This window comes from Crocuta crocuta, unplaced genomic scaffold (assembly GCF_008692635.1).
Source record: "Crocuta crocuta isolate KB4526 unplaced genomic scaffold, BGI_CrCroc_1.0 scaffold148, whole genome shotgun sequence".
Taxonomy (NCBI): domain Eukaryota; kingdom Metazoa; phylum Chordata; class Mammalia; order Carnivora; family Hyaenidae; genus Crocuta; species Crocuta crocuta.
In genome coordinates, this window is record NW_027532416.1 from 597,564 (window position 1) to 620,907 (window position 23,344).

At 36.1% G+C, this 23,344-nt stretch overlaps 1 protein-coding gene across 1 annotated transcript in view; it reads right to left on the minus strand.

The window, feature by feature from the left end:
* TMEM135 (transmembrane protein 135) overlaps positions 1 to 23,344 on the minus strand; it is a 234,669-nt gene that overhangs the window by 21,210 nt on the left and 190,115 nt on the right. The window contains exons 7-8 of the mRNA XM_077778976.1: positions 10,750 to 10,791; positions 1,439 to 1,585 (exon numbers count right to left, since the gene is read on the minus strand). Coding sequence (XP_077635102.1) covers positions 1,439 to 1,585; positions 10,750 to 10,791 — 189 coding nt within the window. The remainder of the gene's footprint in view (positions 1 to 1,438; positions 1,586 to 10,749; positions 10,792 to 23,344) is intronic.

Consider the following 23,344-nt stretch of genomic DNA (forward strand, 5'->3'; position numbering starts at 1 on the left):
CTTAAGAAGTTCACTACCAATCATACTACTGGGTATTTACCCAAAAATGACAAAAATACTAATTCAAAGAGATATATGTACCCCTATGTTTACTGCAATGTTATTTACAATAGCCAAATTATGGGAGCAGCCCAAGTGTTCATTGATGAATGCATGAAGAAGAGGTGCTATGTATGTGTGCATGCGTGTGTGTGTGTGTGTGTGTATACACAATATTATACAGCCATAAGATATTGCTCATATATGGAATTTAAAACAAACAAAAAAATAAGCCAAGGGGGGAAGAAAAGGAAAGACAGAGAAAAAACAAAAAACAGACTCTTAATTATAGAGAACAAACTGATGATTACTAGAGGGCAAGTGGATGGGGCATGGGTGAAACAGTGGATGGGGCATGGGTGAAACAGGTAATGGGGAAGGGATTAAGGAGTACACTTATCATGATGAAAAAATTAAAACAAGAAAAAAAGATATACATAAATTCTTTTAAAAAGTTCACTACCACAATTATTCCTGCCATCTGTTATACCATCCTTTCTTCTTACCTTCTGTATGTGGTAACAAACTCTTTAAATTAAGAAAAAATTCTGAGTACCTATACTATGCTCATGTATGTGGGGCAACTCACATGTTATTTCATTTAATGCATGCAACACTCCTTAACAGAAATCATTAACCCAAGTTAACAGATAAGCACTTTAGGATCCAGAGTGGTTAAATCACTTGCCCAAAGTCACAAAGCCTGCAAGGGGTAAAATGAGAGTCTAACATAGGTCTTCTGATTTCTGCCTTCAGCTTCCTATAACTGAGGCCTAACTTTCTATACTGGCTATTCATTCAATATTCTCCAATATCACTACCAAGATTATTTTTATTAACTAATGTTCTAGTTTTAAGTCATTAATTTTCTTCAATATCTAGACTAGAAATACAAATATTATTTGTATGAAATTCAGACTTATTTGTATAATATACAAATAAAGTTATCTTATTCCATTTCTAAAGCCCTGAAAATTTCCACTCTTGCAAAAACAAAACAAAACAAAACAAAACAAAACCCTTTACATAAGGTTTGCTCCTTGTTCCTGTATCTTCTTGAATCTCTCCTTCTCACACTTGGTATATTTGATTGTACATATTAATCTGTTTCCTGAAGCTCCCCATTCTAGCCTCCCGCAACTCTGCCTAGTTTGACACAGAAAACTATTGTAAGTTCATATAAATATCTATTTTAAACTCATATGATGGTCTATAGTCCATACAAAAATAATAAATAAAACTGACTTGCTATTATGTGCCTTTTATTAAAACTCTATGCATTGTTTTTGGTTAAAAAAAAGTTATCATTACTGAAAAGAAAACAAAAACACCTTAGCATGGTACAAATATCATATAAAAGAGTGACAAAGTGCACTAAGTATCAAGATAAAGAACTTACACTGAATCCACAAGTTTCCTGATTAGAGCAATTATATTCATTCTTCTTGGCTTTTCCTCATGTTTCTCCGTCTTCTGTTCCACTTTTGCATATGCTGCTTCTGGTGAATAAGAATGTGTGGGAATTTCTTCCTTCCCTACAATGAATCTAAAGAAAAGAGCACAATGTGAAGAATTTTTCACCTTAAAAGAGACAAAGAAAAAAAAACCCAACCCACTTGATTATGTCAATATACAATACATTTTGGAGAGTACCTTATCATTTGAAATAATATTTCTCAAAGTGTACAGAAAATCTTATCATTCTTTATAAATACAAGCTTTAAAAATCTGAATACTTGGGAAATGTTGACAGCCATTTCTTTAATAATACAAATTCTTCTATTAAGTTTTTTCTTTTAATTCCAGTATAGTTAACATACAGTGTTATATTAGTTTCAGTTGTACAATATAGTGATTCTACAATTCTATCCATTACTCAGTGCTTGTCATGATAAGTCCACTCTTAATCCCCTTCACGTGTTTCACCCAACCCCCCCAACCCACCTGCTCTATGGTAACCATCATTTTGTTCTTTGCTTCATTAAGTTTCTGCTTCTTGGTTTGTCTCTTTCTTTCTCTTTTTTTCCCTTTGATCATTTGTTTTTGTTTCCTAAATTCCACATATGAGTAAAGTGATAAAGTATTTGTCTTTCTCTGACTGGCCACTTAGCATTATACTCTAGAGCTCCATTCATGTTGTTGCAAATGGCAAAACTGTGTTCTTTTTTTGTGGCTGAATAACATTCCATTATGTATATATACCACTTCTCTATTCACTCACCAAGTGACGGACACTTGGGCTGCTTCCATAATTTGATTATTGTAAGTAATGCTGCAATACACATCAGGGTGTATGAATGCCTTTAAATTAGTGTTTCTCCATTTTGGGGGGTAAATACTCAGTACAGTGATTATAGATCGTAGGGTAGCTCCATTTTTAACTTTCTGAGGAATCTCCATACTGTTTTCCAGAGTAGCTGCACCAGTTTTCATTCCCACCAACAGTACAAGAGGGTTTGTGTTTCTCTACATTCTCGCCAACATCTTTTGTTTCTTGTGTTATTGGGTTTAGCCATTCTGACAAGTGTATTGATATATCATTGTTCTGATATGCATTTCCCTGATGATCAGTGATGTGAACATCATTTCATGTATTTGTTGGCCATCTGGATGTCTTCTTTGGAGAACTGTCTGTTCATGCTGTCTGCACGCTTTTAAAAAAAATGTTTATTTATTTATTTTGAGAGTGAGAGGGAGAGAGCATGAGTGGGGAAGGGACAGAAAGAGAGGAGGAGAAAAAATCCTAGGCAGGCTCCACACCATCAGCACAGACTCTGACGTGGGGTTGATCCCATGAACCATGAGATCATGACCTGAGCTGAAACCAAGAGTGCACCTCATCTACCCGCTTTTTAATTGTTTTTTGTGTGTTGAGTTATATAAGTTTTTTATATATTTTGGATACTAAACCTTTATCAAATATGTTATTTGCAAATACCTTCTCCCATTCCATAGGCTGTCTTTTAGTTTTATTCATTATGGCCTTTGCTGTACAGAAGCTTTTTATTTGATGTGGTCACAATAGTTTTATTTTTGCTTTATCTTCTCTTGCCTTGGGAGACAAATCTAGAAAAAAAGATGCTACATCCGATGTCAGAGTAGTTATTGCCTATGCTCTCATTTAGGATTTTTATGGTTTCATGTCTCACATTTAGGTCCTTTCAAATTTATCTTTGTGTATTGTGTAATCTAGTGGTCTAGTTTCATTCTTTTGCATATTGCTGTCTAGTTTTCTCAACGCCATTTGTGAAGAGGCTGTCTTTTTCCCATTGCATATTCTTTCCTTTTTTGTCAAACATTAATTGACCATAGAAACATGGATTTATTTCTGGGCTTTCTATTCTGTTCCAATGATCTATGTGCCTATTTTTGTGCCAGGACCACACTGTTTTGATTATTACAGCTTTGTAGTACAACCTGAAGTCTAGAATTGTGACACCTCCAGCTCTGCTTTTCTTTTTTTTAAGATTGTTTTGGATATTCAGGGTTTTTTGTGGTTCCATACAAACTTTATAGGACTGTTTGTTCTAGCTCTGTAAAAAATGTTGTTGATATTTTGACAGGGATTGCATTAAATCTATAGACTGCTTTGGGTAGTAAAGACATCATTACAATATTTATTCTTCCAATCCACGAGCATGGAATATCTTTCCATTTGTTTATGTTGTCTTAAATATCTTTCATCAATGTTTTATAGTTTTCAGAATACAAGTCTTCTACCTCCTTGGTTAAGTTTACTCCTAGGTGTTTTATTACCTTTGATGCAGTTGTAGATGGGATTGCTTTCTTAATTTTTCTCCTATTGCTTCACTACTAGTAAACAAAGATACCATGTATTTCTGTATGTTGATTTGGTATCCTACAACTTTACTGAATTCATTTATCAGTTCTGGTAGTTTGCTGGTGGAGTCTTTAAGGTTTTTTATATATAGTATCATCTTGCCTGCAAATAGTAAGTTTTACTTCTTCCTTACCAATTTGGATGTCTTTTCTTCCTTTTTCTTTTTTTGATCGCTATGGCTAGGACTTCTAGTGCTATGTTAAATATGAGTGGGGAGAGAGTACTTCTCCATCTTGTTCCTGACCTTAGGGGAAACGCTCTCCATTTTTCATCATTGAGTGAAATGTTAGCTGTGGGCTTTTCATATATGGCCTTTATTATGTTGAGGTGTTCCCTCTAATCCTACTTTGTTGAGGGTTTTTTTTTTTATTATCATGAATGCATGTTCTATTTTAGAAAATGCTTTTTCTGCATCTATTGAAAGGATTGTTTTATCCCTTCTTTTACTGATGTGATGAATCGCAATGAACCACTCTTGAATCCCAGGAATAAATCTCACTCTATTGTGGTACATGACTTTTTAAAGTATCATTGGTTTTGGTTTGCTAATATTTAGTTGAGAATATTTGCATCTACGTTCAACAGAGATATTGGCCTGTAGTTCTCTTTTTTTGTAGTGTCTTTATCTAGTTTTGGTATGAGAGAAATGCTGGCTTCACAGAATGAAGTAAGAAGTTTTCTTTCCTCTTCTATTTTTTGGAATAGTTTGAGAAGAATAGGTATTAACTCTTCTTTAAATGTTTGGTAGAATCTACCTGTGAAGCCATCTACTCCTGGACTTCTGTTTGCTGGGAGTTTTTTGATCACTGATTCAATTTCATTGCTGGTAACTGGTCTGTTCAAATGTTCTATTTCTTCTTGATTCAATTTTGGGAGCTTATATGTTTCTAGGAATTTGTCCATTTCTTTTGGGTTGTCCAATTTGTTGGCATATAATTTTTCATAATATTCTCTTATAATCTTTTGTATTTCTGTGGCATTTGTTATTTTTCCCAGTTCTAATTTTGAGTCCTCTCTCTCTCTCTCTCTATGAATCTAGCTAAAGGTTTATCAATTTGGGGGGAAGAGGGGGAATCTCTGTGTTTACTGAATCAGGATCTTTGTTTCCCTCCCAAGATTTGGGAAGTTTTCAGCTATTATTACTTCAAATACATTTTCTGCCTCCCTTTCTCTCTTCTCCTTATAAGATCCCTATAATGTGAATACTATTATTCTTGATGGAGTCAATGAATTTTTTAAGTCTATTCTCATTATGCAGTATTTATTTGTCTCTCACCTTGCTTTCACCTTGTCTCACTGTCTCTCAGTTGCTTTCCATTACTCTATCCTACAGGTCACTTATAGGCTCCTCTACTTCCAATAGCCTACTATTAATTTCATCTGTTATGTTTTTAATTTCACTTATTGAGTTCTTCATCTCTGATATGTTACTTTTTAGTTCTTTGTCAAGGGTGTCACTGATCTCCTCTACCCTTTTGTGAAGTCCAGTGAGTATCATTATGGTCAATACTTCAAATTTTCTATCAAGCATATTATTTCCATTTTACTTAATCTCCTGCTGTGACTTTGTCCTGTTTCTCATTTGGGACATATTCCTGTTTCCTCACTTTGTCTATCACTCTGTGTTGGTTTCTCTGTTAGGAAAGTCATCTACATCTTCTACTCTTGAAAGTAGTGCCTTTATAAAAAAGAGATTCTGTAGTGCTTTACAGTGCAGTGCCCCCTGTTCACCAGAACCTGGTGTTTCAGGGATCAACCTGTTTGTGATGCTTGTGTCTTGCTGTCATGTCTAAGTCACTTTTTATTTCAGTTCAGATGTTTTTACAACTCTGTGCCTGATATAGCCTTTGCTTACCATCTGTGGTGTTAGTGAGACCCAGGCTGCAAGCTCTGAGGAGGCATGACTGCAGAATGGCTCGGAGGTGGGGTGGTGGTGCTAGCAAAACCTGCACAGTGCCCAGGAATGAGGCCAGCAGGCTTGGAGTGGGCCAGTCCTCAGGAGAACACATCAGCAAGGCACACCACTAGCAGGTTAGGTAGCAAGTGTCTGTGCAATGCCTCCCACAAGTGGCCCTGTGTTTATGCTGGGGAGCAGAGGAGGAAAATGGTGCCTGACAGCTCCTTTGTTCCCAGAGAAGTCCTCCAACACACTTGAAATCACTATAAACTGATCTTCTTCCCTCCCATTTGTCCCAGGCACTGTGCAAACTGTTGCTTCTAGGTTGTCTATGGTCTTTTTAAGGGTGAGACAGAGCAATCACTCACCCTCCATTTGCCCAGCGCTGAGTCAGCTGACTTTTTAAGCTGCAGGCTCCAAATTCTGCTAGTTATACAAACCCACAGAGCTCAGCTCCTCTGATTTTCAAAGCTAGATGTTACAGGGATTTGTCTTATTGGTTTGGGTTCCCAAGTGTGAGAGACGGAGACCATTCCTTCCCCTCTCTGCACCCACACTTCCCTCCCTTCTGTGGGCAGCTCCCAACCATTGTTTTTGCCCTTCCTCATATCCTAAATGCGGCTTCTCTACATTTAGTTGTGGACATTGTTCTGTCAGTCTTTGGACTGCTCTCTGGTATTTTACACAGATATGGATGATACATAGTTGTAAACATGGGATGGGGTGAGCTTAGGATCCTCCTGCTCCACTATTTTTCTAAACTCCCCAACAATGCAGGTATTTTATAATCAAATTAGTAAAGTAAAATATAGCATCTCACTTTTACGACACACTGTTTTAACTTAAGTCACCACTTTTTAAAGATATTACACACCTTAAAGTCTTTTCAAAGAAATAGGTGAAATATTTACTTGGGTCTACTAATTGATCACAAAAGTTTAATTTTTTCTCTAAATTCTACTAATAGCTACAATTGAATGTGTTTCTCATTTGTCAGTATAAAGTTATATCCCATCACTTTGAGTCACAAAATAACCATAGTGCGGTGGAAGTTCATACAACGATACTCAGAGAAATGGAGGGAACTGAAGAATGAGGATCATAAAACAGTCAAGATTCCAAGTATTCTCACATAATTTCATTAGAAAACCTTAAATTCCATATTATTATTATTTTTTTATTTCTGAGAAAGAGTCAGCATGAGCAAGGGAGGGTCAGAGAAAGAGGGAGACACCAAATCTGAAACAGGCTCCAGGCTCTGAGCTGTCAGCACAGACACCCGCGAACTGTGAGATCATGACCTGAGCTGAAGTCAGACGCTTAACCGACTGAGCCACCCAGGCGCCCCAACACTGTTCTTATCTCATCAAACCTGGACCTTTTCCCCCCAAAGACAATGCAAAAAGAAAAGAAAGAAAAATAGAGAAAGAAAAAGAAAGGAAGAACAATAGAGTTGCTGCCATTAGATATCACTCAATCAGCATCCTTCATCTGCTTTCATTTTTGCTGTTTGTACCTTCACTATAAAAGTCATTGACCTTTTAAAGAATAACTAAGCTTTCCTAAGAGAACTCTACCTGCTGAACTTTCAGGAAATACCTTAAGATGCAAACAAAAACTAGGGATCAAAAATACTACACTAAGATTCTGGAACTTGGGACCTATGACAAACAGAGTAAGAAAATGTAAACACTCAGAAAAGAGAATTGAAAAAAAGCTGTTACTATCAACTGTACCCAAGTTTGTGAGGACAAACTTGGTAAAACGTCTAGCTTATTAAATCATAAGGGATATTCAATAAGATTGTATGTCACAAAATGGCAGTTGTGCAGTCTCAGTAGCTTTTATTCCAAAAGAATTGGGTTCTTAGTCATGGGTGTGCATGGAGAGGTTAAGATCTATACTACTGTTCTTTATGAACAAGACAAAAACTATGTTAGAACAGAACAGTTACAATCATCTCTTCTACGCTATTCATCACACTGTTGCTCTTTTGGCCAGGACTGACCATCTCAGATGAAAGGTCACTTCCTCAGAGAAGCTGTCCCTGCCTAACCTGGAGTGAGTTAGCAAACCCCTCTTTGTGCTATCATGGCCCAATAAATCCCCAATAGTAGAAGCACCGTGTTGGTAGTTTATGTGCCCGTGAAACTGCGGGGTCTTGTAAGACTCTGTGCATCTTCCCTGCTATTATACCCCAATGACTAGTATAGTGTCTGGCACATGGTAAATATTTAATTAATATATACTGAATGAATAATATGGTAATAATGAGCATTTTCTAAGCATTTACTAAATGACAGGCACAGTAGTGCTATTAAATCATTTAATTTTCATAGCAACACTACAAAGTAGGTGCCATAATTTTCATGAGAGTTCACATGAAAAAGCATCTTGTCCACAGCCAAAAATAGTAACTATGTGAAGACAGAACTGTCTGACTCTAAAGCCTGGTTCTTCACCACCAAACTGTATACACTTCTCAGTATTAAACTATGTTGATCCAGGTTTAGTATACGTTAAGGCCCAGGAACTGGCTCTTCCCCTTTGGTTCTATCCTTGAATCTATCCACTCTCATAACTTCCAATAAACTTTAAGCAAGAAGTAATAACCATTTTTTTCCAGAATATTTTTCTCTAATACAGAGAAAGTTCTAGGTACAAAAAGTCCAACCCAGCCCGTTATTTTAAGTGGGTTTGAGGAAGAGACACAAAAATATCTGACAGATTTTAAGTTTTTGTAAGGACTCTGGGAGCCTAAGGGGAGACACAGGGGAAAAGGCTAAGTTTTCTCTTCAGGAAAACCAACCTTTGGTTTTGTTACAAACTTTTGATTTAACACAGAATCCTTTAGAGCCAATGCAACAACAGCAACAAGCTATTTTCTAAAATGTTTTATCATCTTAAAAAATTTTTTTTAATGTTTATTTACTTTGAAGGGGTGAGAGGACAGAGAGAAAGGGAGGCCCAGAATCCGAATCAGGTTCCAGGCTCTGAGCTGTTGACACAGAGCCCCACCGACGCAGGGCTTGAACCCACCAACCGTGAGATCATGACGGGAGCCGAAGTCGGATGCTCCATCAACTGAGCCACCTAGGCACCCCCATCATCTTTTAATGAAGAATATGAAGAAATTACTGCAGCACACATTCTGACTTAGTTATTGCTACCACAGAGTTTCTATAAACAAAGATATTCAAACAGTGGACTCAATCTGCCCGCCTCAAAAACTAGTTTTGTTGCATGCCATCTGATTTTCTGTTAATAGTACCTTTTGTCAGGTACTTGGGTTTTCAATATTTGGCTCATACTGAGGATTGGAGGGAAAGAGAAAGAAGGAAACTATCAGGCATTAGGTCTTCATTTTCTTCTACTGCATGTCTCAACTTGGCCTCTTTTCTTTAATCCTCCACTACCACCCAAAGCCCAGCGCTTTTCATTTCATCTTTCTTCCTTCTTGTTCTTTTTTAAGGTCCCAAATACTGTGGCCAGACTAATCTTTCTGAAAAACTGTCAAGTACCCTGCTCAAAAACCTTTAGTGGTTCCTTACTGTTCATCTTAGCAAATTCAAATCTGTCTTCTTTTTGTTGTTGTTCAGGTCTTCCATCATGTGGTCTTCCTTGATCCATCATTAAAGAAAATCCTATAATCCCCAATATAAACTTTTCATGCCAATTAATTTTCCCACTCTTACTTCACATTTCATATTTATAATTTTCATGCTTTTGCTAACACTATTCCCTTTCACCCAGAAGGCTCTTCCTTTCCCTTCTAAGTTCTCTAAAACTACCCTTCAAGTAAACTGTAAGGCTTATCCCCATAAAAGTACTAATATGATATGGGGAGCCTGGGTGGCTCAGTCGGCTAAACATCCAACTTTAGCTCAGGTCATGATCTCGTGGTTCGTGGGTTCAAGCTGTGCTAACTGCTCAGAGACTGGAGCCTGCTTCAGATTCCTCCAGTCAATACTCTGCCTCTGTCTCTCTCAAAAATACACATTTAAAAAAATTTTTAAGAATAATAATACAATAATAGCCAACATTTCTTGAGCACTATGTGCCATGCACAGTTCTAAACACTTTTCATACATTAACTCATTTGATCTTCAAAATAATCAGTTATATGAAATCTTCTAGTATTGAAATCCACTCTGTTTTTTTTTTCCTTCCTATACTTACAATGAATACTACACTACTAATCTTTACTAAGCATCTACTATATGTACTTAGGAAAATAAAATTGGAAACATTTATGACACAAAATAGAAGAGCAGTAGGTTTCAAGTATGTACATAAGTCACTGTGTGAACATTAAATTAGTCAAGCATTCGTAAGCCTCAATTTCTTCTTCATGTCATGTGGGCATAAAAATACCCATCTCACAGAGCTGTTGTGAAAATTTTCTAAGTAATGTGAAAATGCTTGGTTAACTATAATGTACAATATATAATATGCAATGCTGGTGCTAACCAATGTTTCCACAGTATCTATCATCTGCTAATAACTATGGAAAGAGATGATGGGCTACAGGGTGAAAAGTAGATTCTAGTGACTCTAGTGAAGCTAATAATCCAAAATGTGTCTGACGTGACCCCTGCCCTAATGAAGCCCATACTGTGGTACTACAGAATTCAGTATTTAATTTTTCAGTAATTGTTCATGTGTAGATTGGTCTTGCCAAAGCTCCTTGAAGAAAGTTCTTGTAATTCTTTTCTAACACCCAATGATATGAGGTACACAATAGGCCCCAAAAGTATTTGGTGATTGACTGATTTTTAGGGGAAAACAAATCTAATAAACTATTCTTTTAACGTAATACCACAAAAGTGATTTTGTGACTTCTACAATTACTTTCAGCTGGAAAACTGAGTGGATAAATATCTCTTACAATATGTGTAATGGAATTACTTTTTGAAAAAGTTAACTTGCAAATTCTTTCTTAACATAAAGTTAAATAAAATACACTACTTACCTAAGGGCAGAAAATGTAAATCCTTTCAACCCATCTTTGCACCTAGAACAATAAAAAATTTTATGATAAAACAACATGTTTTCAGATATAAAGTAGTATATTAAATAGCTATTATAACTTTTTCTGGAATAGATTCTTTTTAAAAGGTGAAACTCCTTTAGGACGGTGATCTGAACAGTATAAATGCAAAAACAACGAAGCAAGCCATCTTACACAGGATGATTAAAATGTCCTATGCCAAATTAACATAATTTAAGGCTCAACTCTCATATTTGCAGGTGAAAGAGAGATTTAAATGTATCTTCTAAGGGCTCCATGTGGACTTCATTTTTGAAGGCTGGAGTGGAGTGTTCTTCACTTTACACAATCCCCGGGGGAGCAATTAGTTGAGAAGAAAAGGCCATATACACCTGCTGGGTATTATGAATAGGTCAATTCTAGGTCCTGACTTCTCCCTACTTCACAATTCAGAATGCAGAGCAATGTAGAGTTGGCAGGCACATAAAGGCTTCAGGTTTAGTTCAACGATTTCAACTTCCGAGTGAGCCCAACTGGAACGGATAACATATCATGGGGAAGAGAGTGGGGCTGAGGGGAGGGCATAGTGCAGGAGTACTTACTATTGCTGGGCACTGTTTTGGGCCCTTGATATGTGTTGTTTCATTTAATTATATCACCTCTACAAATAGGTATTTCTCTAATCCATAGCTGGAGAGAGCCCCCACCCCTGCCCCCAAATGCAGCAACTTCCAAGAGGTCACAAAATAAAGAGTAGAATTTAGGAAAAAATTTAAAAAGTTCATCTGAATTAAAAAGCTATGGTTTTCTCTTATACCTCCTGAAACAGTGTATTCCTTTTAATTGGGGGAAGATTCAAACTACATGACAATTAAGAAAAAGTGATTCTTAGATCTGCAAAAAAAAAAAAATTTTAAACAAGGTTTTAAAACAGGAAAATTACTATACTAGTATTAATGGCCTGCTTTATAAGTATGATCAAGTTACGAAAGAATTATTGGGTATCTAGTATCAAAATCCCTTGGAGAAACTACAGAGATTGGTGACACAATGATGCTCTAATATATGTTAATTTTCGACACTGGATATTCCTGGATAAAATGTACAACCTCAAATCTAACTGGGCAACTCTCACAGTATGCCTTTTATGTGAAAGATCACAAAGGAAATGCACCAAATATAAGAAGTCTATCTTAACAAGTTTAGATATATACATTTTTACTGGAAGACACAGAGAATCTCAGAAAAGAATTTAATTTGTGTGCACAGAGATCTTTTAAAACACTTAAGAATTCATTTTAATTAAGCAACATGATCTACTTTGTGGTCATGTTAGTAGTGAGAAATGTAATCACAGAATTTAGCTAACATACTACATAATTACCCACCCCACAAAGAATGAGGGTAAAGGCAAAATAATTCATATGTTAAGCTAAAAATGTGCATGGGAAATTATAGCATTAAAATTCTTAAACTTATCTTTTTCCATCTGAAGAAAGTGTTTCTCCGTAATTTAAAACCCATAATTGGACAATTTCTAGATAGGTGGGGTGGTGAGGGGGTAGGCTAAGAGTCCATTGACTGGAAAACAGCAGATTGATTAAAAGATTATATACAAGTGGGAACAAATTTTGGCTTTGGTATGTTATTGTTAAAAGATAGCCATTTATCTTTGTGCAATGCTGAATAGATAAAAGATTCTGACAACTTGGTCTAGTCAGGATTGCATATTTGTGACCTTAAACAATAAATCTAATTGCAGACCAAACATCAAAAAGTAGCTTTCAAAAAAAGGGGAGGGGGGGCATGTACAAATGAATTTGCAATTTCATTATGATGGAAGTTTGGTTCTTTCAGCAAAACCCTGTGGGAAGCACTTCATATTGATAAAGTCTTAGCCCGAATTCAAAAGAGGCTATTCTTCTTTCCATTCATGTGTATAAGGTCTGTTAATGTAATTGAAGGTCAGATGTCTATGTCAAAAGAACAAAAAAGTAATTATTCTCATAAATAGAATCTTTAAATAGTAATATCTCCCTGAATTTTGATACCAAGGGTATTGTCTAAGCGTTAACCTAACTAGGAAACACTATTGTAATTGGAATTAAATGTATAAAGTCTGATACACACATAAAGATTTATACAAAACAGACCCCATTAGAAGAGGCCTCACTATTTAATGGATTTGGTTATTATAATGCAAATCAAATTACATTCTACATTCATGCATTAAAGGCTCTCCTGATTTACTCAACAAATATTAACTGAATGCCTACTATGTGTAAGTGCAAGTTTAAGTTTTAAGGATGTAACAGTAGACAATCAAAATCTCTTGTTTTCATACAGCTGACACTCTATGTCTGGGAAAGGTACGACAAAACAAGTAAATATGTCATGTGGTGATAACTGCTATGGCAAAAAATAAAGCAGGATAAGAGGAGAAACAGACGGAGTCAGGCCTTATTATTTTACATAGTGTAATCCAGAAAGGCCTCTTCAAGAAAGTGAAATTTGATCAGAAGCCTTATAGAATCGAGGGAAGAGCATTTGTTTAAAGGAAAAGCAAGTACAAAGTCCCTGATGAGGAGTTTGCAAGGCATGTAAAAACAGCAAAGTAGATTACTGTAGCCAGAGCAGAACAGTGGTAGGAAAGGAGGTCCCAGTAACAGTGGCGGAGAGAAGGAGTGGTCCATGATTCTTGTAGGGGCCCTCTAGGCACCTTTTACTTTGGATGGTTCTCAGGAGAAGAGTGACAAAGATCCATCTTAGATTTTAAGATTATCTTTGGCTGCTGGCTGGAAAACAAACTATAGGAAGACAAAGTTAATAGCAAAGAGATTAATTAGGAGGGTAAAGATGATTGCGGCTTGACTAGATCATGAAGTGGTAGAGGTAAAGAAAAGTGAGAAGTTTCTGAATGTATTTCAAAAGCACGTTTAGTGGAATTTCTTGAAGGATTGAATGTGGAGTACAAGAGAAAGAGAAAATTTACTAATTATTAAAATATTTTTGGTTTGAGCAAATAGAAAGATAAAATATCCATTTACTGAAGTGAAAAAGACTATGGAAGGAACAGGTTTGAGGAGAAAATTTAAAGTTTTATTTTGGACATGATAAGTTTGAGATTCAGGTTATCTATAAATGGAAATGTTAATGAAGCAAGCAGCTGCTTTACAGGTTTGGGTACAAGGAAGAAGTCCGATTCATTTAACAGTAGAACTTAAAACCACAGGGTTTTAATACAATTATTAGATTAGGTTAGATTAGATTAATTAGATAAAATTATCTAGGAAATAAGTGCCAATAGAAAAGATATCCAAGGACTGAGAATATTTTATTCCTCCATGTTTCATAGTGCAGAAAATCTCTTCTAAATGGGGGGGGGGAGCACAAAGTCCTTTCTCTTTTTAATAAAATCATTCTCTAACATAAAATCTTGTTTTTATTTTTGAGTGTGCATAAAAATATAAGGCATATATACATAGACTTATCTATTAGAGTTAATCTATGTAAATGACATAAATAACTATTATGACTTCAATGTAGTTACTGAATGCCTACATTTGTGAGGCTATATACAAGGTTCAGGAAAGAGAAGAAGGAAAAAACTGCAGCATTTTATCAAACAAATAGCTGACACACAACTAATTATAGAGGTTCAGGCTAAAACTACATAGTGTATGAGAAAGTATAAAGTTTATTGCTATTAGAATATACCTGGTCAAATGCCAATGTGAGGGGGAACTCACAAATACAATTTTTTTCAATTATAAGTGTAAATGATAGTTAAAAAAAAAACAATTTTGCCCACAAAGATTCTTTGTGTCATGCTTAATTTCCATGAAATTACTTCCAGGAGATACTTTTAGCTTCATTACCACATTACGCCAGCAGATGTCACTAGTAAACCATTTTTGGAAGAATATAAAACAGAAAAGATTCCCCTGTGAACCTTGGCAGGAGTAAGTTCCACATCAGTAAGTATTACAAAACAATAAGCATATATTTAGTAATAATGTTAGTAGCAGCCAGTACTCTCAAGACAAATTCAGGGGGTTTTTGTATGTTTTTTTTAAAGTGTCTTTATTCTCAATATTGGTGAGATAGTCTATATTACTAGTGATTTAGAAAAATAGTTTAATTTACAACATCAATATTTGAATACTTAGAAAAAGATTAAATGGTGCAAAAGTTATTCGTCTCTATTTCACTGACACAGTGGCAGAGAACGTAAACTCAAAGTAGTCTACTTCACTAATTAATACTGCTATAAAAGTTTTGCTAGAAGGCCTATAGTTACTAAAATAGATGGTTTAGATTAAAATTTTTTGAAACTATGTTCCCAATGAAAATGGACAATTGGGTGACTACAATGATTTTAAAGAACTCATTAAGTATCAATTGCAGAGTTCTTTTGTCCATTTTTAATCATTGAATTGGTTAGAAGGAAACTCAAATATTGCTTAAATACTACATCATCTATCTTTATTGGCTCAAAAGTCATTAACTTGTTGAGTAGACACTGTACTGCTGATATTTTTCTTTTTAATGTTTACTTATTTTTCAGAGACAGAGAAATAGTGCGTGTGAGTGTATGAGCAGATGACAAGCAGAGAGAGAGGAAGACAGGGTGTGAGCATGAGTACAAGCAGGTGAGGGGCAGAGACAGAGGAAGACAGAGGATTCCAAGCGGGCTCACCGTTGACAGCAGCAACCCCAACGTGGGGCTCCAGACCACGAATCGTGAGTTCCACAAACCATGAGATCCACGAACCGTGAGATCATGACCTGAGCTGAAGTCGTACGCTTATAACTGACTGAGCCACCCAGGTGCCCCTGTACTGCTGATCTCTTGAAGAAGGTACCTACAGATAAATTATACCATCTCTGACCATTAAAAAAAAGGTATTTGCAAAGTTATGTGTATGTTTGTCATATAAATAAAAATAACCTTGAATAAAAGTTATGACACAATTTCTTTCACCAGTAGTGCTAACAGCTTAATTACTCTACTGCACTTCTCGAGTTCAGCTTCAAATTTTAGTCCAGGCTTTTTCTTCATCTATCTCCTTAAATTATTATTCAATTTGACAAAAGTAGTATATGCAATACTATAATTAAAGATGCTAGAAGACTGGAAAAAAATAAATAAATAGATAAAGACAAATTAGATTTAAAATAGTTGAGTATATTGGTAATTCTTAAAATATTCTATGTTGATTATATCATAATCATGTAAGTCAGTCAGAATAAAAACCAAGGTGCATTAGTTTATGTGAATAAAATTATTTAAAACAGAAAATGCTTAGGGGTGCCTGAGTGGCTCAGTCAGCTGAGCATTCAACTTTGGCTCAGGTTACTATCTTGCGGTTCCTGAGTTCAAGGCCCACATGGGGCTCTCCACTCTTATTAGCACAGAGTCAGCTTGGGATCTTCTTTCTCTCTATGCCCCTTCCCCACTCATGCTGTGTGTCTCTGTCTCTCCCAAAAATAAATAAACATTAAAAAAACAGAAAATGCTTAAAGTTCAGTCATACTGAAGGTATAAAAAGAATGACATATGAAGTTAATTATATATAATAGTTACAGACAATAGCTGAATCTTCAACATTTTGATTTGCCAAATTATCTAATTATTACTGGTATTAAAAACAAAAATATATTTTGGTTTGACTACAACTGTAAAGTTTAATTTGAAAGTTAAAAAGGAACCAGAATGCCTATTTAAAAGCCTCAAATTTGTGACTCACTATTATATTTATGATAAAGAAAACTCATGCAATTTTATATAGTTCATTTTTAATGACAGAAAAAGTAGCAAGATTTTACTGGAATGTTTTAGTACAGTGTTGGAAGATCTTAAAATCCTATATTCTAAACCAATACAAGCACAACAAATGACATACTTCTGAACCTAGCTGACATATTATCTAACAAAGTTATAATATGGGTACCCGTAAATTGATTAATATAACTTATATTAGAGGCTGAGCAGCGTTGGGATATTCTTATTTCTCTGGCTCCTGTTTCTGACTAGCTATATGCCAAGTCTAACCCATTCGGCTGAATTGGAGAGGACCAACGTATTTGGTGCTTTCTCAGTATTAATGAAAACTAAAATGTTTCCACATGAGATATGCAAGTTCTGGGATTAGGCTGCTCTTGAGGCCATCTGCATCATCTTTGTTGAATTGTATAGCTTCCTTTTAAGTTTTCTTATTTTGTTTTTAAAACATAAAAGAATAAACCACTTTTCCTAATTAATTATCCAAATCCATTTTCAAGTGGAGAAGCTTACCTTAGTACTCAGTTACAATTTAGTAATTGAAACTTGATCAACTATAGGATTTTGACTGACACCTGTTTATCATAACAATTATCAAAAAAAGACTGACACAGAATTAATTCCAGCCTTTTATTTTTGTTTAAAAAAAAAAAAAAAAAAGCAACCTTCACCATCCTGATCACATAGCATGCTCCAATAGGTTAAATCTATCATTTCAATTTACTACTCAGAACTTAAGGTGTCGATTAAAATACATGACATTGCTTACATACACAGAACAGGGTTTTCCTCTTAGGTCTAATATTACTTGAATAACAGAGAGTTCAGTTTCAGCCTGTATATGGCACTTTACATAAGGAAACAAAATAACTTTTATCATGTTCCTATCTTAAGGATATCATACAAAAATCTTAAATTGGAATACCAACAAATTAAGAAATTTGAGGAAGATTATTGTTTGCTTCCTGAACACATTATATATCTTCAAAATAATTTTTAACTGGATTTCTTTAAATATAAGTGAAGTCTCCCAGTGCTTTAAAAATATTATTTTTGATTCTGGTAAATACTTTACAGTACTTATTTCCTATGGAATAGAACACAGGTGCTCAGCTTTGTTCTCAAGAACCTGAGGAAGGCTGCTGAAACAGACAGCAGTTAATGGTAATCAAGTGTCATTTTAAGTCCCCAGATGATTACTGTGCACTTTTTGTCCAGTGCATCCTAAGTATTAACTGGAAACATTAGGATACAAATTTAGAGTAACAACTCCAATAGAATTGTTGTTCTCCTTAAACTTGCAGAGGCTAGAACTGTTTTTGCTTTAAAATCCAGACTAAGGAAGGTCAGACTCCAAACCGTCTTCAATTGCTAAAGAACCAAGAATCCCCTTCTGAATGTTTCTAAAAGAAATGTTAATTAGGAGGAATTTCCCTGTCAAAATGAACTAGCAATAGCAACACTGGTCCAACTTTAAAATCCTTGTAGAAGCAGTAGGTTTTAGTTGCCCTGGACCTAACCTGAAAGGCCTGTTTGCAGTTGCTGAGGAAATGGCATGTGTTTACACCTGACAAATTAACTAGGGGCAAAAACCAAATTTAAGATAAAAAAGGCATTTTATGTACATCCAAGGAAAAACTTAGCAAGTTTCTTAAAGTCAAGACATTGCTATGGCCACAAATTGTTTACATTAAACAGAATTATAACCACAATTCTGAACCAATCTATTTTTTAAAGACCTCAAGACAGGCAAGTATTTTCATTTTTTTCCCTCCTATAATGGTTGTAAAAAGGATTAAAAGAAATGTTTCAATTATATAGAGTCTTTGAATCAACATTAACTTATTTTCAAATGCATGCCTGCTGGTATCTATGTCATTAAAATAATAATGACAATTGGTTTTCATATTGGAACAAAATGAGCAACTATCAGAAGCTGTAACATTAGCCCATGCTTATTCATAAGTTTATGCGTACTTCACATCAAAGTTCAAATCTATTAAATAAATAAAATATCCATCTACAGTAACGGAGCAAAAAGAACACTTTAGAAGCTTTTAGAAAACTACTATTTTCTGATTAACTGAGCACTACAGAGCATCCTAACTCTAACAGAAAAATATTCATTTCAAATACTGCAGCTTACTGCCTGCATCTCAAAGATTATGAACCTAACTTGTGGTATGTATAATAGAAATTGGGCAAAATTAACACGTATTGGAATTTTATTGGTCAAAAGCCACTATTAGAAAAATGGAATATTGGAACTTGAGAGAATTATAGTTTAAAGATTAAGAAACCAAGACACAGAGAGGTTCAGTGATCGGCCTGAAAACAGTTTGTTCCTATACATCCTCACACAACAGTAAAATCATTTTACATCCCAGGCAACCACCTTTCTGCCTGCTGAGGTCTCGCTCGCTGTGGAGGAGAAACACTACAGAGAAGCAATGCGATCTTGAGTTGTAGAAGAGAAACCATAAATCATTTGAATGAAGGGAGAAAGCAATGCTCTTCCAACTGGAACCAATTTCCATTTCCTCACTTCCACCCGTCTCCTTTGTAAGCCTGACCTGCCTGAGAGTGGACTTTGGTCAGGGCTCCACACTGGCTTCTCTCACGCACTTCCTCGACACAACAGCTATTATTCACCGCAGTCTTCCCGGACCTCCTGGACAATCCTAAGGCCTACCCTTGGTATTAATGTGCCACCTTCGGCAACAGAAATTCTAAAAGCACCTCATCCCAAACATGAACACAAAAAACAGTACTGAGCTGAAGCTCCATTGTGTTTCATATGATACACCAAGTAAGAAACTGGACTTCCAAAAGACACTGTCCCCTTTTACCTGTCTCTCAGTAGCAAACTCTGCCACATTTCACACTTTCTCACCTCTCCCATTTTGGTCACCCTTGGTCCCTCCATATGCAATGCCCTTTTTAACTACCCTCCTTTGTTGAGAGAATTCCTTACTAAATCTATCAGGATGGCATTTTCTCTCACCATCAGATGTGACTGTTTCTTTCTCAAACTACCTTTGTTCTTTGTATATGTTTGAGCAGTTTTTATTTAAATCTGACTAATATGATAGTGATTCCCATGGCTATCTAATCCACTCTGAATGCTGGCGACAATGGCGCCTTCACTTTCCAGGGTACTTGGAGAAGGGGGCACTGGGCCTTGAGGGCCACTAGGCTGTAGGTTATGGAGCTTGCTGGGAAACAGGAGAGCATTTGCTGAGCCAGACCTACCTGAAGCCCATCTTCTGGGTCCCCCAACTCACTCCATCCTGGGTTAGCCCAACACCTACCTGTGGCATTAGGGAAAGGGCTGCTAGGGGCTGGGTGGCAGGGGCCAGGGGCCCTTGGGCAGGATGGTGGCAGCAGGAGGGGTGGTGCTAGTGGCCACAACATAGACCAGGCATGGCGGGGGGGGGGGGGGGGGTGGGGGATTGCCTGGGATGGCTGACCCAGGGGTGCTGAGGAGGTAGGTGCAGGACTGCCAAGATAAAACGCTGTGATGACAGGACCTCCGGGGCCTGTGCAATCAACTCCAGGATTTCTTATGGCATTTTGTGTAGCCATGTTCCAGAAATCAAAGTCTACTTCTTTAATAATTAAGTTGGGAAATATTCTGTATTTTGTTGCTATAACATTTAGTGAGTAAAGTATCTAAGAGTATGAGCTCTTATTGGTCATATTGGTCAGGAGAGGCTAAGTCAGTGGTTCTCAGAGTGTGGTCCCTGGAGCCTGTCAGCATCAGATAGTAACTTGTTAGAAATGCAAATTCTTGGTCTCCATCCCAAACCTAATGAATTCAGAAACTCTTAAGTATGGGGCCCAACAATCTGTAAAACCTGTACAACCATGTTTTAAAAGAATCTTCACATGATTCTAATGTATGCTCAAGTTTGACAACCACTGAGCTAGGTTATGTTGCAGTAATAAAATTTCCATGGCTTTCAACAACAAAACTTTTTTTTGTTGTTGCTCATGTTACATGTCAAACAAAGGTTGGCTATGGTTCAACTTATGTGTCATCCTTAGTTCTGACTTTAGGGAAAGGAAGAAGCATCTATTCAGATCTGACTGTCATAGTAGAGGAAAAAGAGAATATAGGACACTATGTTCTGACTCAAAGCTTCTGCTCATAAGTAAACATAAATCCTTTCCACTTGAATTTCATTAGCCAAAGCAAAGCTAAGGTCTTGGCATGATGTCAAATAGGATTGGGAAGTATAATGCTTCCCCAGGGAGAAGCAGCAGAGGTTTTTGAAAAATAACATAGTCTACCACATAGTCCAAGTATATTATTGCTCAAGATCAATTGTATTTGTTTATTACACTTAAGGAAATTAAAAGCACAAGTTCCCGTTTCCTCCCAAATCCTACCACCATTTAGGTTTTTTCACAATAATTTAATATTTTACTTTAAATAATCTTAAAATCTTTTGGTGCTGGTTTGAGAAATAGGCTTATCTACAAAATATGAATTAGTATTTTACATATATGCATAAACATGTGTGTGTGCTTGTGTATCTGTATACCAGGCTCCATTTTTCTAGTTACTAAAGCAATCAGGAGATTAACATTGTTTGGTTATGTATCCCAAGTGCCTACATCATTGCATAGCACATAAGTCACTCAACAGATATATAGTGAAAGAGAGAAATTTTTATAATCTGTGTAGTAACTGAAAACATCATACGTCATAGTAATTATATTTCTAACTGGGTACCAACTTTCTTGGATTCATTATTTTTAACAGCAATTCTAGAGTTTGGGGTTCTTTTAATTATTCAGTTTCTTAAAAAAATGGTATACTTTTAAATCTGCTACCCCAATACTTATTAACAGCTCCCAGTGATTGTCCTTAATATCAGTTTGTATTAGTTTTTTTACACTAACAGTTGGCATGAATTTACATTTAGACATAAATATGCATAAACAAGGGTTTACATAGGAATCTCTAATCTTTTCTTAATGAGGAGCTTTTTTTAAAGTAGGCTCCACGCCCAACAAGGGGCTTGACCTCATGACCCTGAAACCAAGAGTTTCAAGTTCTCTTTTTTCTTTTAAGCTTATTTTGAGAGAAAGATAGAGAGCAAGCAGGGGAGGGGCAGAGAGAGAGAGGGAGACAGAATCCCAAGCAGGTTCTGTGCCATTAGCACAGAGTCTGATGCAGGGCTTAAACTCATGAACGCAAGATCGTAAGCCGAGCCCAAGTCAAGAGTTGGATACTTAACTGACTGAGCCACCCAGGCACCCCAAGAGTTGCATGTTCTATCAACTAAGCCGGCCAGGAGTCCCTGAAGACATTTTTTTAAATACCCCAAATGAAACAGAAGTGACTGTAATGTAAAACTATCAAGTGTAAAAGGTAGGACTGAGGATGCTGCTATAAATAGCTTTGTTAATTTACAAAGAATTGTAATTGAGTAGAAAAGGTGAGATCATAAAGTTTGTAGGATGGGGCATTATTCACATTCATTCGTCATTCATTCACATATTCACACACACTTCAATATTTCACAAATATTTACTGTGAGTTGACTATGTACCAGGCAGGTTGCCAACTATTGGGAATGACTATTGTCCCTACTGTCCTCAGAAGTTCACAACCCAGCATGGCATATGTATAAGAGAAAAGTGCTACAACATTATAGAAAGTACTTTAATATAAGGTCCTCAGTGTTCTAGGCGCACAAAGGTGGGGTGCCTAACCCTGGCTTGGTCATGGGAGTCTATCCAGAAAAATGACATACCTAAGGTGATACTTTAAAAAAGAAGTGGAGGAAGAAAGCAGGGAGAGACAATATATATAAGTTCGAGAAAAGAAAATATTGGGTATTTTGGAAACTGGAGAGGTTTAACGTAACCTGGAGACAAGGAAGCAGAGTGGAGGGAGACCGGCACAGGCAAGCCCATGTCAAACTAAGTTTGAAGTGTACCTAAAAGGCAAAAGGCACCACGCTCCAGAAGAATGGCATGGTCAGATTTGTGTTTAACAGTGATATTCCAAGTACAGTTTTCATGACCCACTACTAAATCTCATCTCATTGTTTACTTCTAAACTAATCTCACTTGGTGATATTTGTTTAAACTTCTTAACATGTCAACTTACAAACAATTCTGTTGAAAGCAACAGGTATTAAAGCCATCTAAAAATTTACATTGTTCTTTAAGGTAACAGATTAAACCACACATCAACTTTAAGGCAGACTTTTCAAACTCTTTGATAGATTAATTAGTTTAAAAATAATAACTCCTTTCAAAACCACAACTAAATATAGATATAAAGTATGAAAGTTAATGACACTAGAAAATTCCAGGTCATTAATAGTAGCTGTTGTAATAAACAAGCCAAGCACTCTCAGTGCTTTAACCTAATACAGATCTGTTACTTGCCTCTCACTATCCAAGAAGAAATTCATCCAGACTATCTCTACCTCAGAGAGTAACCTCATTTCTGACAACCAAAGTGGAGTTCTAGATATTGCTCTGTGTGTATATGATTAATAAAGTCACATCATTCATTTACTGGGAAACAGGGAAGGATGATGACAACTAAGACTACCAATGAGTCATATCAGATGGAGTTATATAGACACTTTTGTGTTATTGATACCATATCCAGAGAACCTGGAAGCCATGGTTATTCATTTATACATTCATCCATTTGTTACACAATTATTAAGCAGTGAGGCAGCAAAGTTAAAAGGGAGATCTATAGAATTAGACAAGTTGTATAAATTCTGTGTCTGTGTAAAATGCAAAAAAAAAATAGCACAA